This window comes from Vombatus ursinus, unplaced genomic scaffold (genome assembly GCF_900497805.2).
Source record: "Vombatus ursinus unplaced genomic scaffold, bare-nosed wombat genome assembly UNPS02014821.1, whole genome shotgun sequence".
In the NCBI taxonomy this organism is placed as follows: Eukaryota; Metazoa; Chordata; class Mammalia; order Diprotodontia; family Vombatidae; genus Vombatus; species Vombatus ursinus.
Genome location: NW_020954599.1, coordinates 31889041 through 31911569, shown reverse-complemented (window position 1 = coordinate 31911569; position 22529 = coordinate 31889041). Strand labels below are relative to the sequence as shown.

The 22529-nt window shown below is 40.5% G+C and overlaps 1 protein-coding gene across 4 annotated transcripts in view; it reads right to left on the bottom strand.

Annotated features, from left to right (window-relative positions):
- Nucleotides 1–22529, bottom strand: part of IRF2 (interferon regulatory factor 2) — a 133414-nt gene that overhangs the window by 2792 nt on the left and 108093 nt on the right. For 3 of the 4 annotated variants that reach the window (XM_027837400.1, XM_027837398.1, XM_027837401.1), the window contains exons 7-8: nucleotides 12106–12270; nucleotides 625–671 (exon numbers count right to left, since the gene is read on the bottom strand). In XM_027837400.1, the coding sequence (XP_027693201.1) occupies nucleotides 625–671; nucleotides 12106–12270 (212 nt within the window). The remainder of the gene's footprint in view (nucleotides 1–624; nucleotides 672–12105; nucleotides 12271–22529) is intronic. The other variant, XM_027837399.1, reaches the window with a different exon arrangement.

Below are 22529 nucleotides of genomic sequence, written 5' to 3'. Positions count from 1 at the left end.
CACACACACACACACACACACACACACACACACACACACACACACACCAGCGAGTTAAATCAGAAGGCTCTCTATCACCATTACAGCCATTTCCTGTCATTGTGTAATCACTGTTGGGAGGAGGGAAATCTCAAGGAGGCAGGCCCAGAATCAAGATAAAACAGAAAAACAACTGCCTTGGCCCTGGTTCACAGAAAGGGAGGGAGAATCTAGCTATATGTGGAGTGCTTGGCTCTTCTGTAAGTTGGGTTTGAGTTATGTGGTCCTGGCCAGATGACATTTCTACTAATAACTTAAGGTTACCTGTGGTACTGACCAGTTGCACAGGCCTCTCACTTTATAATTTTATTTCGCTATGCATTTTTTAAAAAGCACCACTCTCTCCTTTTTATTTTCTCTATTCATTTTCTCCCATCTAATTCCAATGGCCTGATTTTAAAATTCATGCTCCTTACCAGAGCAGAATGCAGCGACCAGCCAGTCTCTGGCACACCTCCCCACCCTCACTCCATTCTCCCTACCCTCCAACAAAAACATTCTCTAACAAGTGTTAAACCAAGATGGTATTTGGGAATACTTTTCCCAAAGCACCTCTCTCAGGGTTCAACACCCGCCCACACTCACCTCTGTGCTTTCTTCATCACTTGGCACACTGTCTGTGGTTTCGCTTTCTGTTAGAGAGATAAAAATAAAAAAAAAAAAAAGACCGTAATTCCTGCGGTTCACAACAACACTGGGTTCAGACACCATAGAAACAATGGTTATCTTTCTTAAAAGGAGTAACGTTGGGGTTACCCCAAGCAAAATTGGGGTTAATATTCTGTCATGTCTAAAATCTGAGCTCTTTCAAGGTAGGGACTGTTTTTGCCAACATTTGTATTCTTGGAATGGCACAGCCACGGGTCCAACAGGTGGTCCTTAAAAGTGCTGACCAACTGCATGGTGGAAATAGACCTGGGCTCAGAATTGGAAGACCTAGATTTGAATCCTAGATCTGATACTAACAAAGTGTGGGTGAGTAGACAAGTTGTTGAACTCCTGACCCTCAGTTTCCTCTTATGGATATAATTATGCTTAGACCACAGAGATGTTGTTCTAAGCAAAATGCTTTTTAACTGTAAAATGCTACTGGACAAATGTGAGCTAGCAGCAATAAAAGCAGGAGAGGAGATTTCTGGGCACTCAGGCTCACATTTGGTTACTTGTCCAACCTCATCTCTAGCTATTTCCCAGCATGGGTTGTCCATTCTTTATAAGGCAATCTCCCTTCAACCTCCTTATGTCTTGTACATTCCTGTTTCTCTGACTCTGCAAAAGTAATTTGCATTACATGAAATCTTACTTCCACCTCCTATTTTTCCCCAGTCCAAGTTTGTTACTACCCTTCCCTGATCTTTTAAGGAGTAGTCAACTCTCTTGCACATCTCCATGCAGTAATTGTTGTCCACTTGTTTCATGAATGTGCATTTGATTTCCCCAAGTAGAGTGTGAGCACCAAGAGTCAAAGAATTGGATCTTGGACTTAAGCACTGATGATACACTCATTTACCCCAAGATAAGTGAGGAAATCCTAAAAGAGCACTTTCAAGTCATCATACTCAGATGAACTCTATCTTTGGATCCTGAAAGAAACGGCAGGTGTGACTGCTGAGTGGCTATAAATGTTTTCTGAAAGTATAAAGAATGGGAGATGTGCCACAGGCCTGAAGAGGGCCAAATGCTATCCTGATTTTCAAAAAATGGAAAAAGGGCAGAGTCTGAAAACTATAAGCGAAGGAGCTTCAATTCCTGGCAAAATTCTAGGACATATCATTGAAGGGATGGTTTCTGATCCTTTAGAAAGGGAAACAGTGATCATTAAGAAGGTTTCTTCAAGAACAGGTCAATTGATCAAATCAATAAGTATTTATTAAGTGCCTACTATGTGCCAGACATGTTACTAGTGATAGCTCATGCCACGCTCATCTCATTTAATTTTATAACAGGTAAACTAGACTGGTAGAGCAAAGAGATGCTACAGACATACAGTATACCTGGATTTCACCAAAGCCTTATATAGGGTCTTTCATGATATCTTTAAGGATAAAATGGAGAGCTGTGAGCTTGATGATGGCATATTACGTGGATTTGGAAATGAATGAAGGACCGGCCCTAAAGAGTACTCTGGATGTCAACTTGGCGATACTTAGTATCATTTCCAAGAGGGTTATCCCTGGCTCTGCAACATTCAACATTTTTATCCAAGACTTTGATGAAGGTAAATGATACAAGGCTGAGCGGGAGAGGTAACATGCTAGATGGCAGAGTCAGGATCTAAAAAGATCTGGACAGATCAGAGCAATGGTTAGAACTGAAGAAGGCAAAACATAACAGAGAGAAACATACAGTCCTAGACTTTGGTTACAAAAAGTATACAATGCTGTTTTCTTTTGGTGCTATATTTGCAAGGATATGATGGGGAAAGTTATTATTAAACAGTAGTGCATAAGGGGGGTGGGAAATTGGGGTTTTATCACACTGCAAGTTCAATGAGTCTGTGTGACAGATTTGGGGGAAAAAAAAAAGCTCAGATGATCTTAAGTAGAGGGTGGATCGAGTGGAAGTGGCCAAGAAGCCAATTTGAGTTTGATGTCAGGATAAATTCCCTAGCCATGAGAGCAATCCAAAAGTGAGATGGGCTTCCTTCAGAGGTGATAGGGTCTTCGTCCTTGGGGGTCTTCAAGCAAAGGCTGAAGGAACACTTGTTGATAATGTTACAGTGGGGACTCCTTTCATATATATGGGTTGGATGAGATGCCTACTGAGGTCCCTTGCAACTCTGAGACCTTGTGATTCTATGTTTAATACTTTTCTGCTCCATGTATTCACCTCTGCTAAGCCTGATTTCAACTTTAAGGCTGGAATGACAAGAAATGAGTGTTGGAAATGGTTTCCACATTAAAGCAAATTTAATATCTATCTATATATCATCTATGTGCTATCTACTATCATCTATATATCTGTATCTATCATTTATCTATCATCTATCTTTACTATCAACCTATCTCTATTATATATCATTTATCTATATCTATCCATCCATCCATCTCTCTGTCTCTATATTCATCTGTGTCTCTCTCCTCTATCCATCCATTTTTATCTGACCATCATCTATCTAGCCATCATTCTCTCTATCCATTCATTTCTCTGTATCTATATTATCTATCTATCTATTTATCTATCTATCTATAACCAACCATCTATCTCTCTGTTTCTCTGTCTGTCTATCTCATATCACATCCTAACACTAAAACTCACCATCCCTGGAGGCAGGGATTAGTATAACCATTTTGTAATGAGAGAAATGAGGAAGAAAGATGTTAAGTAACTTGCCTGAGCTGTGCACTGTGGAGTCAGCAGGAGAAAGGGTGGGGGTGGAGGGAAGGGTGAATAAAAAATGCCTCATTCCCTGACTTAATGCCCTCTGCCCAAAGACTCTGGTTCTCAAACTGTTCTTGCTGTCCTGGCACCTCTGACCAAATTTCAAGATCCTCTTTCCATTTTTATACTGCAGTCTCCTGCTCCAAGATCAGTTTCTTCCTTCTTCCAAACATCTTCAAGTTTCCTCCTTTTGTCCTTGGTGCCATTTCCAACTGCCCTCCACAAATATTATCATCTGTTCCTCTTCCATTAGAATTTAACACCATATTTGTACATGTACTTATGTAGATTTATGGACATCTATTGTATATATATATATATATATACACATATACATATACATATATATACATATATATATATTTATATACACACACACAGAAAGTGAAAGAGAATATGAGGGAGTTTTTTGACTTTGGTCATGTTGCAAAATCAAAGAAATGATAATAAGGAAGAGACAGCGTTGCTCAATGGAAAGAGATACAGATTAAGGAGGGCTGGAGTTTGAGTTCCGACTCTGATACTTGCTAGCTGTGTGACCTTGGGCAAGAAACAATCTCTCTTAGCCTCAATTTCCTCATCCATGAAATGGGAAAAATAACATCTGTGCTACTGACCTCACAGAGTTGTTATAAGGAAAACAGTAAAATTTGAAGCAATAAATCAATGTGAACTGTTCTTAGGTGATGAAACTTGAAAGAGGTCGAGAATTAATTATGTATGTTGAGAAGGGAGCTAATAGTATGAGCATTGGAAGTGGGTGGACAGGGAGACTTCTCAAAAACCTCTTCCCCCTCTTCTCCAGTGCTCAGGGCATGAAGGTGATTTGAATAGCATCATTTAAACAAATAATAAATAGGCATCTAGGTGACGCAGCAGATAAGAGTGCTGGGTCTAGAGTCAGGAAGCCCTAAGTACAAATTTGGCCTCAGACTCTTACTTTGTGACCCTAGGCAAGTCACTGACCATCTGTCTACCTCAGTTTCCTCATCTGTTAAATTTTTAAAATTGAATTAATAAATCATATGAGAAGCTGTTGTTTTGAGAAAAACCCAATACAACAGACAAACCCAAATCAGCTGATTTGATTTAAAATAAGAAAGAGGAAAATCAAATTAACAATATCAAAAAAGGAAGGAGAATTTACAACAAATGAAGAACTGAAGGATGTTCATATAAACTACTTTTCCAACTATATGCCAGTAAAACTAAATTAAATAAAATAAATGAATATTCACAAAAATATAAAATGCCCCAAATAACAGACAAGAAAGAGAGACTTTAACACCCCATCAGAGGCAGAAACTGTATAAGCCTTAAGTGAAAATTATCATTTTTTGCAGATGACATGATGGTGTACATAAAGGATTGACTAAAAATGGATTGAAACAATAAATATCATTAGTGAACTTGAAGGATATAAAATAAATCCATATAAATCATCAGGATATCTATATAATAATAACAATACAACCTACTAAAGACATAGAAGGAGAAATTCCATTTAACATTATTGCAGAATGTACAAAATATTTGGGAGCCTACCTTCTAAGACACACACAAGAACTATGTAAATGCAACTAAATCAATTGTTTACAGAAATAAAGACAGACTTTAATAAATGGAAAAATATTAACTGTTCATGGATAAGATGAGCAGATATAATTTTTAAAATGACAATACTACCTAAATTAATTTACTTGTTAAAAAGCTTACCAATCAAACTACCAAATGATTACTTTACAGAGTTAGAAAAAAATGATGAAATTCAAATAAAACTTACTAGCTGTGTGACCCAGGGCAAGTCACTTAACCCTGTTTGCCTCAGTTTCCTCATCTGTAAAATAAACTGAAGAAGGAAATAGCAAAATATTCCAGTATTTTTTGTCAAGAAAACCCCAACTAGGGTCAGGAAGAGTTGGACGTGACTGAAACAAACCATCACTATACTGAAACTCGTCTCTCAATGATATCTTAATCATCACATTGTCATCATCCTCATTTTCCTTGCGCTCTCTGTAGTAACTGACACAGTTAACCACTTCCCCTGGCTTCTAAAACACCCCACTCTCCAGGTTCTTGTTTTATTGCTTTCAACCCTGATGTTTCATTTGCTAGCTTCTCATCTTCCCAACTCTGCAAGATTTCATCTTCAGCCCTCAACTTCTTCTCTCTATATAATCTCTTCTTTGGCAATCTCATTCACTTCCATGTCATCGACTATCACCTCCATGTAGATGACCCCCAAGATCTCTGTCTCTTAGTCCTAACCTCTTTCCCTGGCTTGAATTGATATGAGCTTTCCCCCTAAACATGCTCCTCCTTCTGACTTCATAATGCAAATCCAATAAACATGCCCACTATGTGCCAGCCATTGTGCTAAGTGCTACGGATATAAAGACAGAAAGACAGACAGAAAGAGAAAGAGAAGGAGAGAGAGAGAGAGAGAGAGAGAGAGAGAGAGAGAAGGAAGGAAGGAATAGAAACAGGTCCTCTCTTCAAGAAGCTTACGCTATAATTTCATTATGACTGTCTCTGGCACCACTACTCATTTATTCAGTCTCCCAAGATCAAAACCTCATTGCTAGCTTGGACCTTTACCTCTCCTTCACCTCTCCTCTCTAATCAGAAACCAAGTCCTAATAGATCAGCCTCCGTAACATTTCTTGTGTAAGTCATTTCCTCTCTATTCCCACATAGTATGGGCTCCCTTACATCACTAAAGAAGAATCCTAATAAGTCTCTCTGCTACCACTTTTCTCCACTTCCAATCTATTCCTCTTCACTTACCTTCCTCATGAGTATTGTAGATTCATTTTTCAGCTGTGTCTGACTCTTCATCATTCCATCTGGGTTTGGTTTTGTTTTGTTTTGGCAAAGATACTGGAGTGGTTTGCCATTTCCTTCTCCAGCTTCACAGATGAAAAAACTGAGGCAAACAGGGTTAAATGATTTGCCTAGGGTCATAGAGTTAGTAAGTGTCTGAAGTCAGATTTGAACTCATAAAGTGGAATCATCGTGACTCCAGGCCTGGTGCGCTATCTACAGCACCACCTGGCTGCTTCCTTACAAGTGGTTCAGAGCATATCACTGATTCCCTACTGCTATCAGTCAACATTTCCAGCCTCTTTCACATAGTCCACATCCCAGATAAACTAAATTAATCACTATGTTTGGCATATATCCTGTACTTTTCTGCCTCTATGTTTCTGTTCATGCTGATGGTTTATTCCTGGAATGTCCCCTCTCCCTTTTCTTACACTGGTTGTATTCCTGCCCTGTCTTTAAAGCCCAACTCAAATGGCACTTTCTCCAGGAAGCTTTCTCTGATCTCCAACTGATAACCTTTTCCCTCAAAATTCACACGGTTCTCTTGACTATGTGATAGTTTTCTGCATTGATGTGTTGTCAAAAAGATAGGAGCATGACATGTAATCATCATATCACTAATGGCACTATCGCAATGCTGTGCTTAAGAAATGTTGGCTAAATTGAACTCCTGAATTCTCCTTCAAAATGAATTTATTTCACTTGCGGCCACTTTGCTCCAATCACTCCTGTAGTGGCAGAAATATAGAGTGCTTTAAGGGCACAATTTGGGAAAGCTGAGAAGTTTGATAGAATTATACCACTTGTACCACCTTAGGCAAATCATTTCATCTTTCTAGATTGTCATCTATAAAATGAGGTTGTGGGGCTAAGTGATCTCGAAGGTCCCTCCTAGCTCAAATTTTCTATAATTATAATATATGTGCAAAGATTTATACATGCCATCAAAACAGATAACTACAAAGGAGAAAAGGACTATCCCATTTTAAAACCAAGCTCTAAAAAGCTAAAATTTTTATGATGAATTTTTCCTTTTTAAACCATATTCTTCAGTCGACTTTAGCCTCGTTTTAAGACACTTCCTTGTTCTCTCTAAGTGTAGACTTGAGGAAATAAAACTATGAAATATTTTCAGTGACATTAACACCTTGGAGGATGGAATAGGGAAATTTTTTTTAGTAAACTTTTGGTTGATACACCTTCATGGTATAGTGGATAGACAGTATACCTTGGTAGCAGAGGAGCCCTGAGTTTGAGACATATCTCTGGAACCACGGGTACCCATTTAACTCAGGGCTCCCAAAAAACTCTCTAAGTCTAAAAAGTTGCAGAACAGGTGTTATTCTGCATTGGCAGCAGGAATTTTCTTAACAGGAACTCTGTATGCCAATGAAATCATAGGTTCAGTCCCCAAAACAAACATATATGCATATTATATACAGATGTTTACACACATATAAACTTTTAGTCATAGTATTGATAAGGTCTCCTATCTACCTTATCTTCTTGCCGCCTAGATCACTTTCTTTAGATGTCTGATTACCAGGCAACATTCTGAATCCTTTTGGCTCCCAAAAGAAGACTATTTAGCTCCACCCAAAAGAAAACAGCTCTGAAATGGTTTATATAAAACTGCCTATATTGCCTTACAGGTCAGCAAATAACTATTTCCCTTTCATTAGAGAGCTTTCTTCTTTGCATAGTAGCTGCCTCTCATTTTCTAGCCTGTATCACCCAGCAAATAAAAGCTGATGGATAGTCTTTTATGGTGCTTACTTTACTACAACAGCAAATGAATGATAAAATTGGAGAGATTAGGCAGCAGATCATTTCTGGAAGTTTAAAATAAATGTTTGTTGAACTTAATTCAGATCCAAACACGCCCTGCACTTTCTCAGTCTTCCACCTTTGCTCACCCTGGTCTCTATGCCTAGACTGTCTCTCATTGCCACCTGCTTTGCCTGCTGAAATCCTTAAAACTCAACTCAAATACCACCTGCTTCAGGAAGCCTTCCTTGATCCCCACAGTCAATAATGACCTTGCCACTCAGCCCTCAAAGAACTTAGTTTCCACCTGTCCAACGTACTAATCCTATATTATTGTGTATCATGATTATCTTTGCATCTTTCTTGTCTTCTTATTTAAGTTCCATGAGGGCTGGAATCATTTATCTTTCCTAAACTCCATATTTCTCCCAGTGCCTAACACAGTTGGTCATCCATAGTAGGAATTTAACACAATTGCTAGCCTGACTCCTCAAGAATAGACAATTATCCTTGAGTGAATGAATGAAAAAGCATTTATTAGGTACTTACTCTGTACCAAGCTCTGAGGTTAAAAATAGAAAAAGGAGATAGGCAAGCATTCTCACTGGCCACCTAGGCCTAGGTGCTTTAATCACACAGCTGCCTGATGCCCCGGGACATCTCCATCCGAGGACAAACCCCCATTGGTCAAAGATAACTTACTTGAACTCATTGTTCAATGATTGACAAACTCCCACCTTGTCATTTCCACTCACTCCCTGTCATTCTGAACACCCGGCTGCCATTATTCGAACTTCATTCTCCATCCCCTGCTGACTGCTCCCTTTTTCCTATCCCTCTCAACCCAACCCCCATTCTTAAGCTATCAAACCCTTCCACCGTGCTATGTGTAACAAACTGTACTTTGTCTTACATCTCGTCCTTTCTCATTCCCTCAACTGCAGGTTTATGTTATGTCATCTCAACTGGGCTCTCACAGTGTCAAGGCAATCCTTTTACACCTCTCTAATTAATTCCCTATCCCATTCACCACAGTGGCTTTTCCCAAGCTTTTCATCCCTCCTCAAACCTCTCCCAGCTCCCCCACCTCACATTCTCAGTGGATAACTCTATCCCATATTTCAGAAAAAAACAAAACAAAACTGAGGCTATTAGGTGACAGCTTCATCTTCTCTTCTGCTCCTTACCTCGCAACATTCAGATGCCTTCTGCCATTCTCTACTCCTTTACCCTGATTCACATGAAAAGGTGGCTCTTTACCTTGCCAAGGCAAACCTCTGTACATGCACAAATGATTCCATCCCATCCTGTCTTCTCTGGCAGATTGCCCTGCCCCTCTTCCCTTTATCATCTCTGTTTTCCCACTAATCTTCAATTGCTCCCTGTCTACCAGCTGCTTCCTGGTTGCCTACAAACATGCCCAGGTCTGCTCCATCCTCAAAAAAAAAAAAAAAAATCTCACTTGATCACATCTCTCCTTCCTTTTGTGGCTAAATTCCTTTACAAGTCTGTCTACAATAGGTCCCTCCATTTCCGTTTCCCTTTCTCTCTTCTTAAATCTCTGCAGTCTGGCTTCTGACCTCATCATTCAACTGATCCTGCTCTCTCCAAAGCTACTAAAAATCACTTAATTGCCAAAATCCAGTGGCTTCTTCTCAATCCTCACCCTTCTTATCTTCTCTGCAGCCTTGATAATTGTGGATTGCCTCTTTTTCCTGATACTCTCTTCTCTCTAGGTTTCTCCTGGTTCTCCTCCTACCTGTCTGACTACTCCCCTGTTTCTTTTGCAGGATCTTTCTCCAGGTCATACCCCCTAACCATAGGGCTCTGTCCTGGGTGCTCTTCTCTTTTCCTTCTATACTATTTCACTTGGTGATCTCATCAGCTGCCATGGTTTCAATGACCATGTTGATGCTCCTGGAGGTCCCTTCCCTCTTGGATGCCTCGAGAATAGGACTGGGTTATAGGATCACAAGTCTGGAGTGGAAGAAACCTCAGAGCCTTCTTTATGACTTTTGTTCTGGGATGCTGAACTACTCCAGTGTGCATACAGCCAAAGGCTCAGAATTCACAGCTGTCACTATTCCCAAAGACAGGCGACATGACATAGAGGACAGAGAACTGGCCTTAGAGAGCTCTAGTCCCACCATACTGGCTGGGTGACCCTGAGCATTTTTCATTTAGCTTCCCAGTTCCTCAAGTAACTCTCTAAGACTTAAGTTACAGAGTAGGTGAATTGAGAGAAGGTTCCTCATCAGGAGCTCCTTGTATCAACACAATCACAGGTCCAGTTACAACAAAAATTTTTTTCCAAAAGGTCTGGTCACCATCTTTATCTCCCCCAGCACAACTCTTGACTCTGCCCCTGGGTCCCTTGGCTCTGATAGGTGACCTTTCATTTTATCTTGCTCAGAACTAGGCCTCCTCGTCACTTCCTGGCCATCTTCATACCAGACCCCATCCCTTTCTAGCTCCTCCTTTACTTGCTGTCCCCCATTAGAATATAAGCTCTTTGAGGGCAGGGATTATCTTGCTTGTATTTGTATCCCTAGTGCTTAGCACAGTAGCTGGCACAAAGTAAATGCTCAATAATAATAAATAAAAATAGTTCTATCTGTCCATCATTTTTCTGTTCATCTATCCATTTCTATCATTTTTTTCTGTCCATTTCTATCTACATATCTATATATCTATCTTCCTATCTACCTCTCTAACAACAATTAGCTAGCTATAGCCTCCAAGCCTCACTGAAAGCGGAGATAATATCTCCCACTGAACAAAATTCACAGTAGGAAGCACAATGGTATAGCTTCAATTTTCCTTTCCACTGTATAACTTGTTAAGAACACTTTCTATCACACTCTCCCCACTTTCCATTCATTCTGCCCGGCAGCTTATAGACCCAAGGTAGAGGCCATGCTTGGTCCACAGAAATAAGCCCACTGGAGTTGACCAAGGGCCTGCTCCTTAGTCCATAAGGTAACCTTACTTCTGAATAGCTTCATTAGCCAGCATAGCAAAGAAACCTGAAGAGGTCCTCTTAACCAATGCTCAAATGAGTAGAACATGGGCTGATTCTTTGGGATTTGGAATTCACGTCTTTTATGCCTGGGAACAACATGGACTTAGTAGGTATGTTCTCAAATAGAAATGTCACATTGAATCATGTGAAAAGCAGGTAGGGGGTGAGGAAGGGGAGGGAAACAAACAGAATGCCTTTGGAATAACGTAGTTACAGGTCTTTTCCATGAGGATGAAGAAAACAAGTGAATCAAGTATTCCTCCTATATAATTCTAGAGGCCAATTCCTACAATTATGTGACAATTCCCTGAGAGAATTAGAAAAAGACTTAATCTCCTATTATTACAAAGCACCATTTAAGAGATAATGTGGGAAAAGGTAGAGCTGAAAATTAATCTTGGAAATACCCTATTGGATTTCTGACATTATGCACGTTCTCCTCCCCTCTGCCTCTTAGACAGCTTAGGTATCACCTTTTATATGAGATATTTCTCTCTCTCTCACTCTCTCTCTTTCTCTCTCTCCCTCCCTCCTCCCTCAATTACTTTGCAAATATTCTTATGTTTATTTATCTGTGTGCACAATGGACATTTTCCCAGGAGAATATAAGCTCCTTGAAGGCAGGGATTATTTTGTTCTTGTCTTTGTACTCCTAGAACCTTGCCTGCTAATACAGAGTAGGCACTTAATAAGTGTTCATTGATTGTTTTGTTTTGCTTTGTTTTTTAAACTGAACGCAGTAATACCAAAAACAGGGTTGTTCTGCCTAGCTGCTCTTGGAAAATCCTTATGATTCACAAGTCATACACAGGGTGAGTGATATGATTGACATTTCTATCAGAAGCAATGTGGTACCCAATTCTCATGTTTATGAGGAAAAGTGATCTAAATGCTGGTGGCTTTGGGCAAGTCAAGCAAAATGACTGCCAAGATCCAGGTCACTTATGTATGCGGACCAAAGAGAAATTCTCCACTTGGAGATGCCGGTGACTTGGAGGCTCAGTGACGGTCTTTGGTCAGCATGGGAAAGAGTTTCCTTCCACCATTCCATCCCAAGAGACACTTACCCGCATAGGAAGAGATGGGGGAAATCTGCAGTGGGTAGAGTTCACTCATACTGACGGGCTGTTCGTCACTTTCTGTCGTCACCTCGACAACTTGGCATATGTCGGGCGGGTTAGTGACAATGACTTGGTCCTCCATGTTGCTGTCAAGATGTGACTGTCCTACAACTTCAAAGAAAAAATAAATCATTCGCTGATCAAGCAGGTTTATTTGTTTAAATCTCCTCTACTTCAGTGAAAATGCATCAATCTGGAAAACCTCTCCAGGCCAAAGACGGCTACTCAGGAACACAGAAATAATCTGCCGTAACCCGCACACCACCATGAATCCAGAAAGGGCACCCCGAGCTTTCGTGAAGCTTCCAAAGCAACAGCTGATGATCTTCCACCCCCAAGAGCCAGGACGAGGGCTGTCTCTGCTGGGTGGTGCGGTACAGGGAAACGAGCGAAACGTGTAGGGTCAAAGAGACCAGGCTCAAATCCCAGCTCTACCACTTATCATAGAATAAGAGGTCAAGAGATAAAAGAGACCTCAGAGGCTGCTGAGTCCATTTATTTTAGAGCCGGGAAAATGGAGGGAATTGCCTGTAATCATGAAGGTACTAAGGATCAGAGGCAACACTGAACCCAGGTTCTCGGACTCCCAAGTCAGTCTTCCTTCCACTGTACCATCATGTTGGGGAGTTACATGACCTCTCTAGGCCTTACCGTGCCACTCCCTCCAAGATCTGACTGCTACCTCTCTATGCTTGTACCACCATTTTAAAGATCTCTGATACTGTGCTTTATGACCCTCCTTCCCCTCACCGCCACAGATGCCTCTCTATTTGTGCATCTCTTAGGCACTTAGGTGGTACTTTGTTTTATAGTTACCTGTGTTTGTGTCATATCCCCACCTCCCACCCCCGCTAAACTATAAGCTACGTAAGGGCTGGGATTGTTTTTTATCTAAATTTTGTGTTTCCCCCAGTGCCTAGGCAGTCAGTCAATAAACATTAATTAAGTGTGTGCTATGTGCCAGTGGCTGTGCTAATCTCTGGGGATAGAAAGAAAAGCAAGACAGTACTTCCCCTCAAGAATTTCACTTTCTAATGGGGGGAGGCAACGCAGAAAAGACGCTGAAAAGGGATGGGGGAAGGGAAGAGACTGAAGGCACTCAGCATGGAGGCATGATGAAGTCTTGCAGCTAGGTAGGCAATGATGAGCTAGCTGCCCTGGGCCTCCTGTTCTGTATACAGCAGATGCTAAGTAAACATCGCTGAACCAAATGCTGAAGTGCATTTGATGAGATGAAAAAAATCCCCATGTGTCTACAGAAAACTAATATGAAAACAATAACAGTAAGTTTAAGTGTAAGTAAGGACATTATATCCTCTATTTGTATATATAGGAATTTTAACTTTGAAATCTATGAGATTGGTGAAGCAGATATTATCTCCAACTCAGAACTTCAGAAACTGATGGAGAGAACAAAGAAGTGACCTGAACACAGCTACAGAATTAATTAATGGTGGAGCTAGGACCGAAATCCAGGTCTCCTGACTCCCAACTAGTCCAAGCATTTTTTTCTGTGAGATATCAACTAACCAATCTTTCATTCATTCATTCAATAACATTTATTAAGTGCCTACTAGTGCCAGGAACCGTGCAAAATGCTGGGGACAAAAAAAGAGACAAAAGACAGTCCCTGCCCTCAAGGAGCTTACAATCTAATTATATAATTAGATTGTAATTATATTATATGTGTAATATATAATATATGTATTTCATATAATTATAATCTGATCTACAAGGAGCAACTACATGTAAAACAAAAAATACAAAGCAAGCTATATACAGGATAAATAGGAAGTGATTAAAAGGGGGAAAACACTGGGATTAAGAAGGGTTGGGAGAGGCTTCCTGAATAAGGTGGGATTTTAGTTGGGACTTAAAGGAAGCCAGGGAGGGCAGCAGTTGGAGTGGAAGAGGGAGAGCATTCCAGGCTTGGAGGACAGCCAGAGAGAATGCCCAGAGCCAACAGACAGAACAGCCAGGAGGCCAGTGTTACTGGATGGAAGAGTACCTGAGGAGGAGTAAAGTATAAGAAGACCAGAAAGGTAGGAGGGGGCTGGTTACGCAGGGCTCTGAATGCCAAGCAGAGCAGTCTGCATTTGTTCCTGGAGGTAACAGGGAGCCAACTGGAGTTTATTGAGTGGGGTGGGGATGTGTGGGGTGTGTGACATCTGGACAAACAGACCAGTGGGAGGTTAAGTAGCTGGGACAGAAATAGAAATAGTTAATGTCTAATAGTTAATTGTTAGTTTGTTAAGCTACTATTTGCAAGGCAGTGTGTACTTTACAGATTTACATCATAAACAAATTTTGTGTGGCTTCTTGTGTTAGAATAAATGTCAAAGTTATAGCTACAGCCTTGGGTGGAGGGGCAGGGAGAGGGAAATGTCTTATTTCCATATTATAGGGAAGGTTGCAGGGGGAGTAGAATTTCAGGACTGCCTCTAAAGGCAGGGGAAGGGGAAAAATGGCTTGGGCACTGTTAGGCACAAGGGCTATATGATAATACTGCACTTCAAAAGTTTTCAAAAGCCATTCCCTTACAACCATGTTAACAGTCGACACTGTGGGTGTTTTCTGTTGTTGCTCAATCGTTTCAGTCATATCCAACTCTTCATGACCCCATTTGGGGATTTTCTTAGCAAAGATACTGGAGTGGTTTGCTATTTCCTTCTCCAGCTCATTTGACAGATGAGGAAACTGAGGCAAACAGGTTTAAATGGCTTGCCCGGGGCCACACAGCTAGTGTCTGAAGCTACATTTGAAATCAGGAAGATGAGTCTTCTTGACTCTAGGCCTAGAACTTTATACCCTGTGAGTATTATCACCTTCATTTTAAAGATGAAGAAACTGAGGCCAAGTAGAGAGTGCAGTCTAGGTTTTCTAACTCCAAAGACCCAGAATTGAACAGATTTACTTGGGGGGCAGCTAGGTGATGCAGCGGATAGAGCACCGGCCTTGAAGTCAATTGCCTAAAAAAAAAAAAATTTACTTGGCAGAAGAGAAAGGGAAAAGGCAAGGGATAAGAGGAGAAAAACCCCAGAATGTTAAATTGTCCAAGGCAGCTTGGCACTAGGGGATTTACTCACTAGTGATTTTTTTTTTTTAGGCAGTTGGGGGTTAAGTGACTTGCCCAGGGTCACACAGCTAGTAAGTGTCAAGTGTTTGGTCTGAGGTCGGATTTGAACTCAGGTCCTCCTGACTTCAAGGCCGGTGTTCTATCCGCTGTGCCACCTAGCTGTCCCACTAGTGATGGTTTTATGCCAAATGTCTGGTACCTGCTGACTCCCCAACAGAATATAAGCACCTTGGGAGTAGGGACTGTCTCATTCTGTCTCATTCTTGGTATTTGTATCCTGGGGCCTGCAGTAAGTATTTAACAAATGTTTACTGATTGATTGACGGGAGGTGGGGGAGAAGGAAGGTAATGAAAGTGATACAGAAGGTAGCCTAGTAAATGCTGCTAGTGGGGACTTGGAGAATTCCCTTAGCTACATTTCCCATCACTTTAATAACTCAGGTATTCTTTTCCCCTCCTTCCTATGTCCCCACCACAAACACTCTCATCCTAAATAATGAAGATGATGTCTAACAGACTCTTTAATTCCTTCCATTACTACAAGAAGGGTCTCTTAGACTTGATGTACACAGCCAAGTTTTCTGGGAGAAGTTTCTAGTAGGAAGGATTCAAGAGAGTCATTTTGAATTATGGCATAAACAGTTCATTTTAACCAAATCAACCAGGTTTAAATGCTGCTTGACCCACATAAACTCAAATTCCTTTCTGTTTGATTCTCAGAAGTTCTAATAACAACAGCATGCAAATATTTGCATTATGGACTTTGCCTTCATAATGACAGACCAACCCAAGCCTGGAATGTCCTCCTACTTCCTCTCCTCCTATTCAAATCCTATCCACCTCATTGGGGCTCACTTAAAACCCATGTGTTGGTCAATCTAGCCCACAGTGATCTCTCTCTCCTCTGACTTCCTTCATGCTTACAGACATGTCTGTTGTTGTTGTTGTTGTTTAGTTGTTTGGTTGTGTCTAACTCTTTGTGACCCCATTGACCATGGTGTCCATGAGGTTTTCTTGGCAAAGATACTGGAGTGGTTTGCCCATTTCATTCTCCACTGGACTAAAGCAAAAAGAAATTAAGTGACTTAAGTGCCCTGGGTCATGCAGCTAGGAAGTGTCTTAGGCAGAATTTGAACTTAGGTCTTCCTGACTCCTGGCCCAGTGCTCTATCTGCTGCACTACCTAGCCACCTCCTTACTGTCAATACCATTCAGCATTTAAATCACTGCTCTGCTCTGTGACATCTCTTACCTTGTGGTTTCATATGGTTAATGCTTGTGGTATTAGTTTGCTTTTCCTGTGTGAGTCAGTAAGGCCATAAGCATTTATTAAACACCTACTGTGTGCCAGTCACTAGGTTAAGCACTGAGGGATACAGAGAAAAACAAAGAATAATCCCTCACAGTCTAATAGTGTAAGACTTCTCTCCCCAATGAGACTAAGATTTTCCTCTCCCATTCTAATAAAGTTTTATATGCCTGTGATTTTATAGGCATTGTTGAATGAATGAATGAATGAATGAATGACCGAATGAATGAGTGAAGACCCAAGAACATCACAGTCCTTTCATTTCAGAGTTGGTATTATAGTGAACCACAGAGGAGTATGACGCTAGAGATGCTGCCGGAGCCACAGAGATCTAACATTTTGCTTTTTATCAAGCGTTTTCAGAGTCTAAAAGACTATGCTGGCCCCTGGACTCCTTTCCCATCCTCTCTAAGAATATGGCAGGTAATTGCTTCAATTCGGTTTCCTCATCTGTAGGACAAGGGAGTTAGACTAGAAGACAAGCTGTAGAAGGTTGAAATACTGACAAGTCCCAGAACTCCAGGGATCAAGGTGGAAAAAAATGTGCTTGTGATTTTTAGCTCATAGTCTGGCTACCTAATAACAACTTCCATGTAATCTCTTTGAGGTCATGTTACTCAAAAACTGTGTGCTGCTTCACACACAAACACACCCCACACACCCCCTTGACGGACACGTCTCCCTTTTCTTTGCTGAAGCAGCTTTTGGAAGACTTCCCAACTACATGTCAACAAACCAGAAAGGGTGAGTCAGATTTTCCCAGTGCTTAAGCTGCTCTCGGCTGTATTTTCAGCTTTTAGAAGGTGCATTAATTCCTTCATCATCACTATCATAAAGTATTTATAATGCACAACTCTGGGCTGGCTAGTGTAGGAGGTGAGGGAACTAAATGTATCTCCTGCACCCTCTAAAACAACATAGATGTGAACACTCATAACAATGGAGGAAGCTAGGTAGGGAAGTGGATGGAATGCTGGGGCTGCAGTCAGAAAAACTGGAGTTCAAATCTAGCTTCAGAAGCAAACTAGTTGTGTGACCCTGGGTAAGTCACTTCACTGCTGTCTGCCTCAATTTCCTCAACTGTAAAATGAGGGTAATAATAGTTATCTACTTTGCAGGGCTGTTGTGAGAATCAAATGAGATAATATTTATAAAGTGCTTAGTACAGTGTATGGCATATAATAGACAATAATCCTTCCATCCTTTCTTCCTTCCTGTCCCTTCTTCCTTTCTGTCCTTCTTTTCTTTCTTTTCCTTCCTCCCTTCCCTTCTTTCTTTCCTTCCTTTCTTCCTTCCTATACTGCCACATAAATAGCTAAGAAGCACATAAATAGGGAAACTACAAAAATCTACCACCATAGTCAAGGTCCTGAGTTGCTGGTTTATTATGCTAAAGGGTACTTAGGGAGTTAGTAAAAGTTAATTTAAAAAAAGCCAAAGCCCTAAATTTCTCTGAAAGCTTGTTCTCTGTCCCGTGACTATAAAACCACTAGTGTTTCACCTTCTTGGGACTCTGGGCTCCGTTACCCTAATTTCTTTTCTGATATTCTAAACAAGATGTTGCAAAGATTAGAAAAGATAGAAAGAATTTCAAGGACAAACCCACAGGTTTCAAAACCTGTGAGAAAAAAAAAAGTTGTTTATATGAATGAAACTTTATCTGAAAAGTCACTGAGAAGAAATCATAATGATTTACATTTACATTGCACCTAGGATTCTCTCCTTCCTCGTTTCTGCCTCCTGGCTTCCCTGGTTTCCTTCAAGCCCCAGATAAGATCCCACTTCCTAGGAGAAGCTTTTCTTGATCCCCCGGAATGCTAGTACCTTCCCTCTCTTGGTTATCCCCAATTTATCCAGTATATGGTATGTTTGTACACAGTTGTTTGCATGCTGTCTCCCCCATTAAACTGTAAGCCCTTTGAAGGCAGGGATTTTTACCTTCCTTTTTACCCCTTGATCTTAGCACAGTGCCTGGTACAGAGTAGGTACTTAATAAGGGTTAAAAACCACATCACTGGGATCTGAACACAGGACCACTGGCCCCAAATCTGACCTATTTTCCACAGTACCATGTTGCCTCACAGATGAATGAAAGAAAAATGGCAGCCGGGAGAGCAGTGAATAGAGTGCAGGAAGTGCCAGAGTTGGGAAGACCTGAGTTCAAATTCAGCCTCAGACATTCACTAGATGTGGGACTCTGGGCAAATCATTTAACCTTGTTTGCCTCAGTTTTCTCATCTGTAAAATGAGCTGGAGAAGGAAATGGCAAACCACTCTAGTATCTTTGCCAAGAAAACCCCAAATTGGGTCACAAAGAGTTGGACATCACTGAAAACAACTGAACAAAAACGATGCTATTTTAGAAGGGCTAGTTAGTGCCATCTACTCAAGTCTACTAATTAGTGTTGAATATCTTCATTTCAAGGTGGGTCAACACACTGAGGGAGAAATTTGTGGTCTATTTCTTTTTACTGGAGAGGCAGTTAAGGCAATTTACATAACTCAAAGTGAAGATGGAATGAATTGCCCCAGGAAGTTTTGAGTTATCTAGCACAGGATATCTTCAGGCGAAGGTCAGAAATATCAAAGAGGAGATCCTTGACCAACCAATGAACGCCCTTGGAAGAGAAATAGCCTATGACAGTGGTTCTCAGGCTATGGAATGAAGCCTATTGCAAGGGCTCCAGCTTATTAAACGTCTACAATTATTATTAAAATGAGTCAGTTTTATAAATAAGTAACATACCTTCTGGAGACAATAGTGTCATGTGTGCGCGCATGCGCGCACGCACACACACACACACACACACTATGTGTGTGTATGTTTGTCTGTATATCTCAAACCATCTACTAAGGTGACCTGGATCAGTAGGAGTAATAAAATCAATGAGTTCACAGATCCTTAAAGTATTGATTTTAAAGCCCTGTGACTTGCACCAAAACTCCTGGATTTGTTTAGTTTGTTCTGTTTCACTTGTGTTCTGACCTTTAAAAAAGTTATCTTTAACTCAAGCATTTCTTCAGTGAATAGGGAGAGGTGGGCAACAGGAAATACACTCACTCGTCCTCAAAGAAGCCAGCCCAGCACTAAAACGTGAGGGCTGGGGGCTGGGAAAATCAGCACAATGTCTTTATGAAGAGGGTTTGAAGCCTTGATAATAAGTAAAGCTACCACAATGAGAACCCAGATCTGGGAGCTCAGCCAATGGGCCATTTTCCATGCTGCTGTTTGAAGTTCAATCTCTTACATAAACACTTGCCTTATGGTTAGATGACTAGTGTTTGACTCCTGGCAAAGATACTTTCTATCTGGGAGAGTCTGGGCATGTCACTTAAACTCTTTGTGACTCAGTTTCTTCATTTATAAAATGGGGATAATAATACTGCTAACACCCTACTTCATGTGAGGAAGGAACTCTGGAAACCTTCAAGCACTCTCTAAATGTGAACTGTTATTATTTAAATAAAGACTAATTTATCAATTTTTTTTCACAAAAAGAATTTCTTAAAATAACAACTAAACTCCATTCACTGAGCCTCCTAGTTTATCAAGGATGACTTAGCAACTTAATGCCGAAAATGTACGCTTATCTACAAGACCAGACTTTCTGACCAAAGTCAATCCTTCCAATGAATTTCTCAACAGCTGTAAACAGATAAAAATGAAATGTAAGTGGAAGATTTTAATTAGAAGAGTTTTTAAGTATGAATTCAATTGTCAAGATGTACTCAAAAAGAAAACCAAGTTTTTTTTAGATGAAACAACAAAAGGAGATTTTTGCATTTTTCTCCTCTGCCCTTGTGTTAAACAAAGGGGCCAATCATTTTTCTGATGTCAAAATGATGGGACAAGTGGTGATCTGCAGAATTTCTCAGGTGGTGGGCTATGCCACCATTTATTCTCTCTCTCTTTCTCTCTCTCGCTCTCTCTCTCTCTCTCTCTCACTGTCTCTCTCTCAGAATGGAGAAACAACAGTTCTATACAGCTGAGCTCTCACAAGTAACAGCAGTGTGATGCTTTCAGTAGACAAGATGAGAAGTTACACAGGGGAATTTGAGACCCCCATGGGAAAGAAAAGGGTATTGATCAGGGGTGTTGTTGTCTGTCCTTTGTTTTAGAAGAGGACCATGATGTCAGGAAGATGATGCCATGACTTGCAAGTGAATTGGATTTAAGTGAGGGAGGGCTACCCTCCCTTTCTCCTCCAGACCCATCTTGGTCCGGTGGCAAGATATAGAAAAGATGAATGGAGATGGTGCTTACTGGGGAGATGGGTAAGAGACAAAGTTAAAGTTGATCTAATTCTATGCAGGAATGGTTCTGGCCCCCCACTCAAAATCTTTCCATAGGTTATGCCTTTGATTAAAGACATCTGTTCTAGAATTACAATGGTGACTGAGCTCTAAACTGCTATTTAATTAAGTCTCTTGTTCCTTCATCCCTCAAAGGCCCAGTGTGAGAAGGGAATCTGTGAGAAGGGACCATCCACAATTGCTCTTGCCTTTCCTTATTAAATTGGGTTTTCCATATGAGGGGAGGGCAGAACTAAGGTTACATTGGTACAGCGAATCCCCAGTTTCTCAGTGAAATAACTCCCTCTACTAACAGGAATCAGTACCTGATCTGTAATTTAGAGGCTTACATAACTTGCCCAAGATCACGCAGCCAGTATAGAAAGGACCCAGAGGGAATCCTAATAATTACCAGCTAACAAAAATTATTCTGAGATACAGAATTCAAATTGGCATGGTTTTTTTTTTAATGGCAGAAAAGGAATACTGTATGAGGGTCATTTTAGCCACCCTAAAATATTCAGACAGAATCCAAAATAAATCTCAGGGTTCTAACAGCTTCACATATGGTCAATGGATATTTCTTCTTCTGTTTCAACCATTAAATTCAACAAACATTAACTTCCTACTATGCACATGGCCCTATGCTAAATCAGTGGGATACGAAAATGAGTCAGCATTATTGAGCCCCAGCTCCAACATTTAACTTCTCTGTGGCTTGATTTGCTTACTTGTAAAATGAGGTTAATAGTACTTTCACTACTGGCTTCATGGGATTTTTGGAAGGTATACTCTCTGTAAATCTAAAGTTTTATGTAGGTTTTATAAACCTAAAGTTCTAGTTTATGTAAATATATATTTTATATGTATATGTTAAGTTTTATATAGATGTATATATACATGTACACATACTATATATGCCTACACATGTATGTACAGATATATATATGCATACACATACCTATATACACACACATATTTACCCATGTACTTTATGTGAGTCATCTATATTCTAATCAAGGATATTCCTGATGAGGGTTTTAGTAGGGAATGGGCAGGTTTTCATAAGTGATCTTTGATAACTGATGACCTCTTTCTTATTTCACAGTTATCTGAGAGATGCAGAGAATATGTGATCTCAATGTGTTTACTGTCTGTTGATTATGAAAAAGCATTTGATTAAGCAGAACAAAATGCCACCTTACAGGCTTTTGGGGGGCAAGGTAATGTAATGGAGTAAAATAGCTAGTGGGGTTCTTTTTATCCTTGTACCACTTGTAAAAGATAAGCACGAAGCCATCTGTAAGCAGAATAAGTTGACAGCCCACTAATTTCTCCTGCATACTCCTCCCCCTACAATATCCATACGTCAAAGTCATTCAGATGGTTCATTATTTTTTGGAAGATATAATAGTAGAAATAACCCTGGTCAATGATCCTCTGATAATAAACGTCAGGGGAGGTATAGAACAGAGGGATGTATGATCATCAAAGGTGTTTGCCCTTGGAGTACATACACTCTCGGGAGAATATGGACAAGAAGGGACAGACATGGATGGGTTGTGATCTCTAATATTTGAGGAACCTTCTGAATGAATGAGATCATGGATTCATTGGAATATTTTTAGTGTATATGTATTTGTATACACACACACACACACACACACACACACACACACACACACACACACAC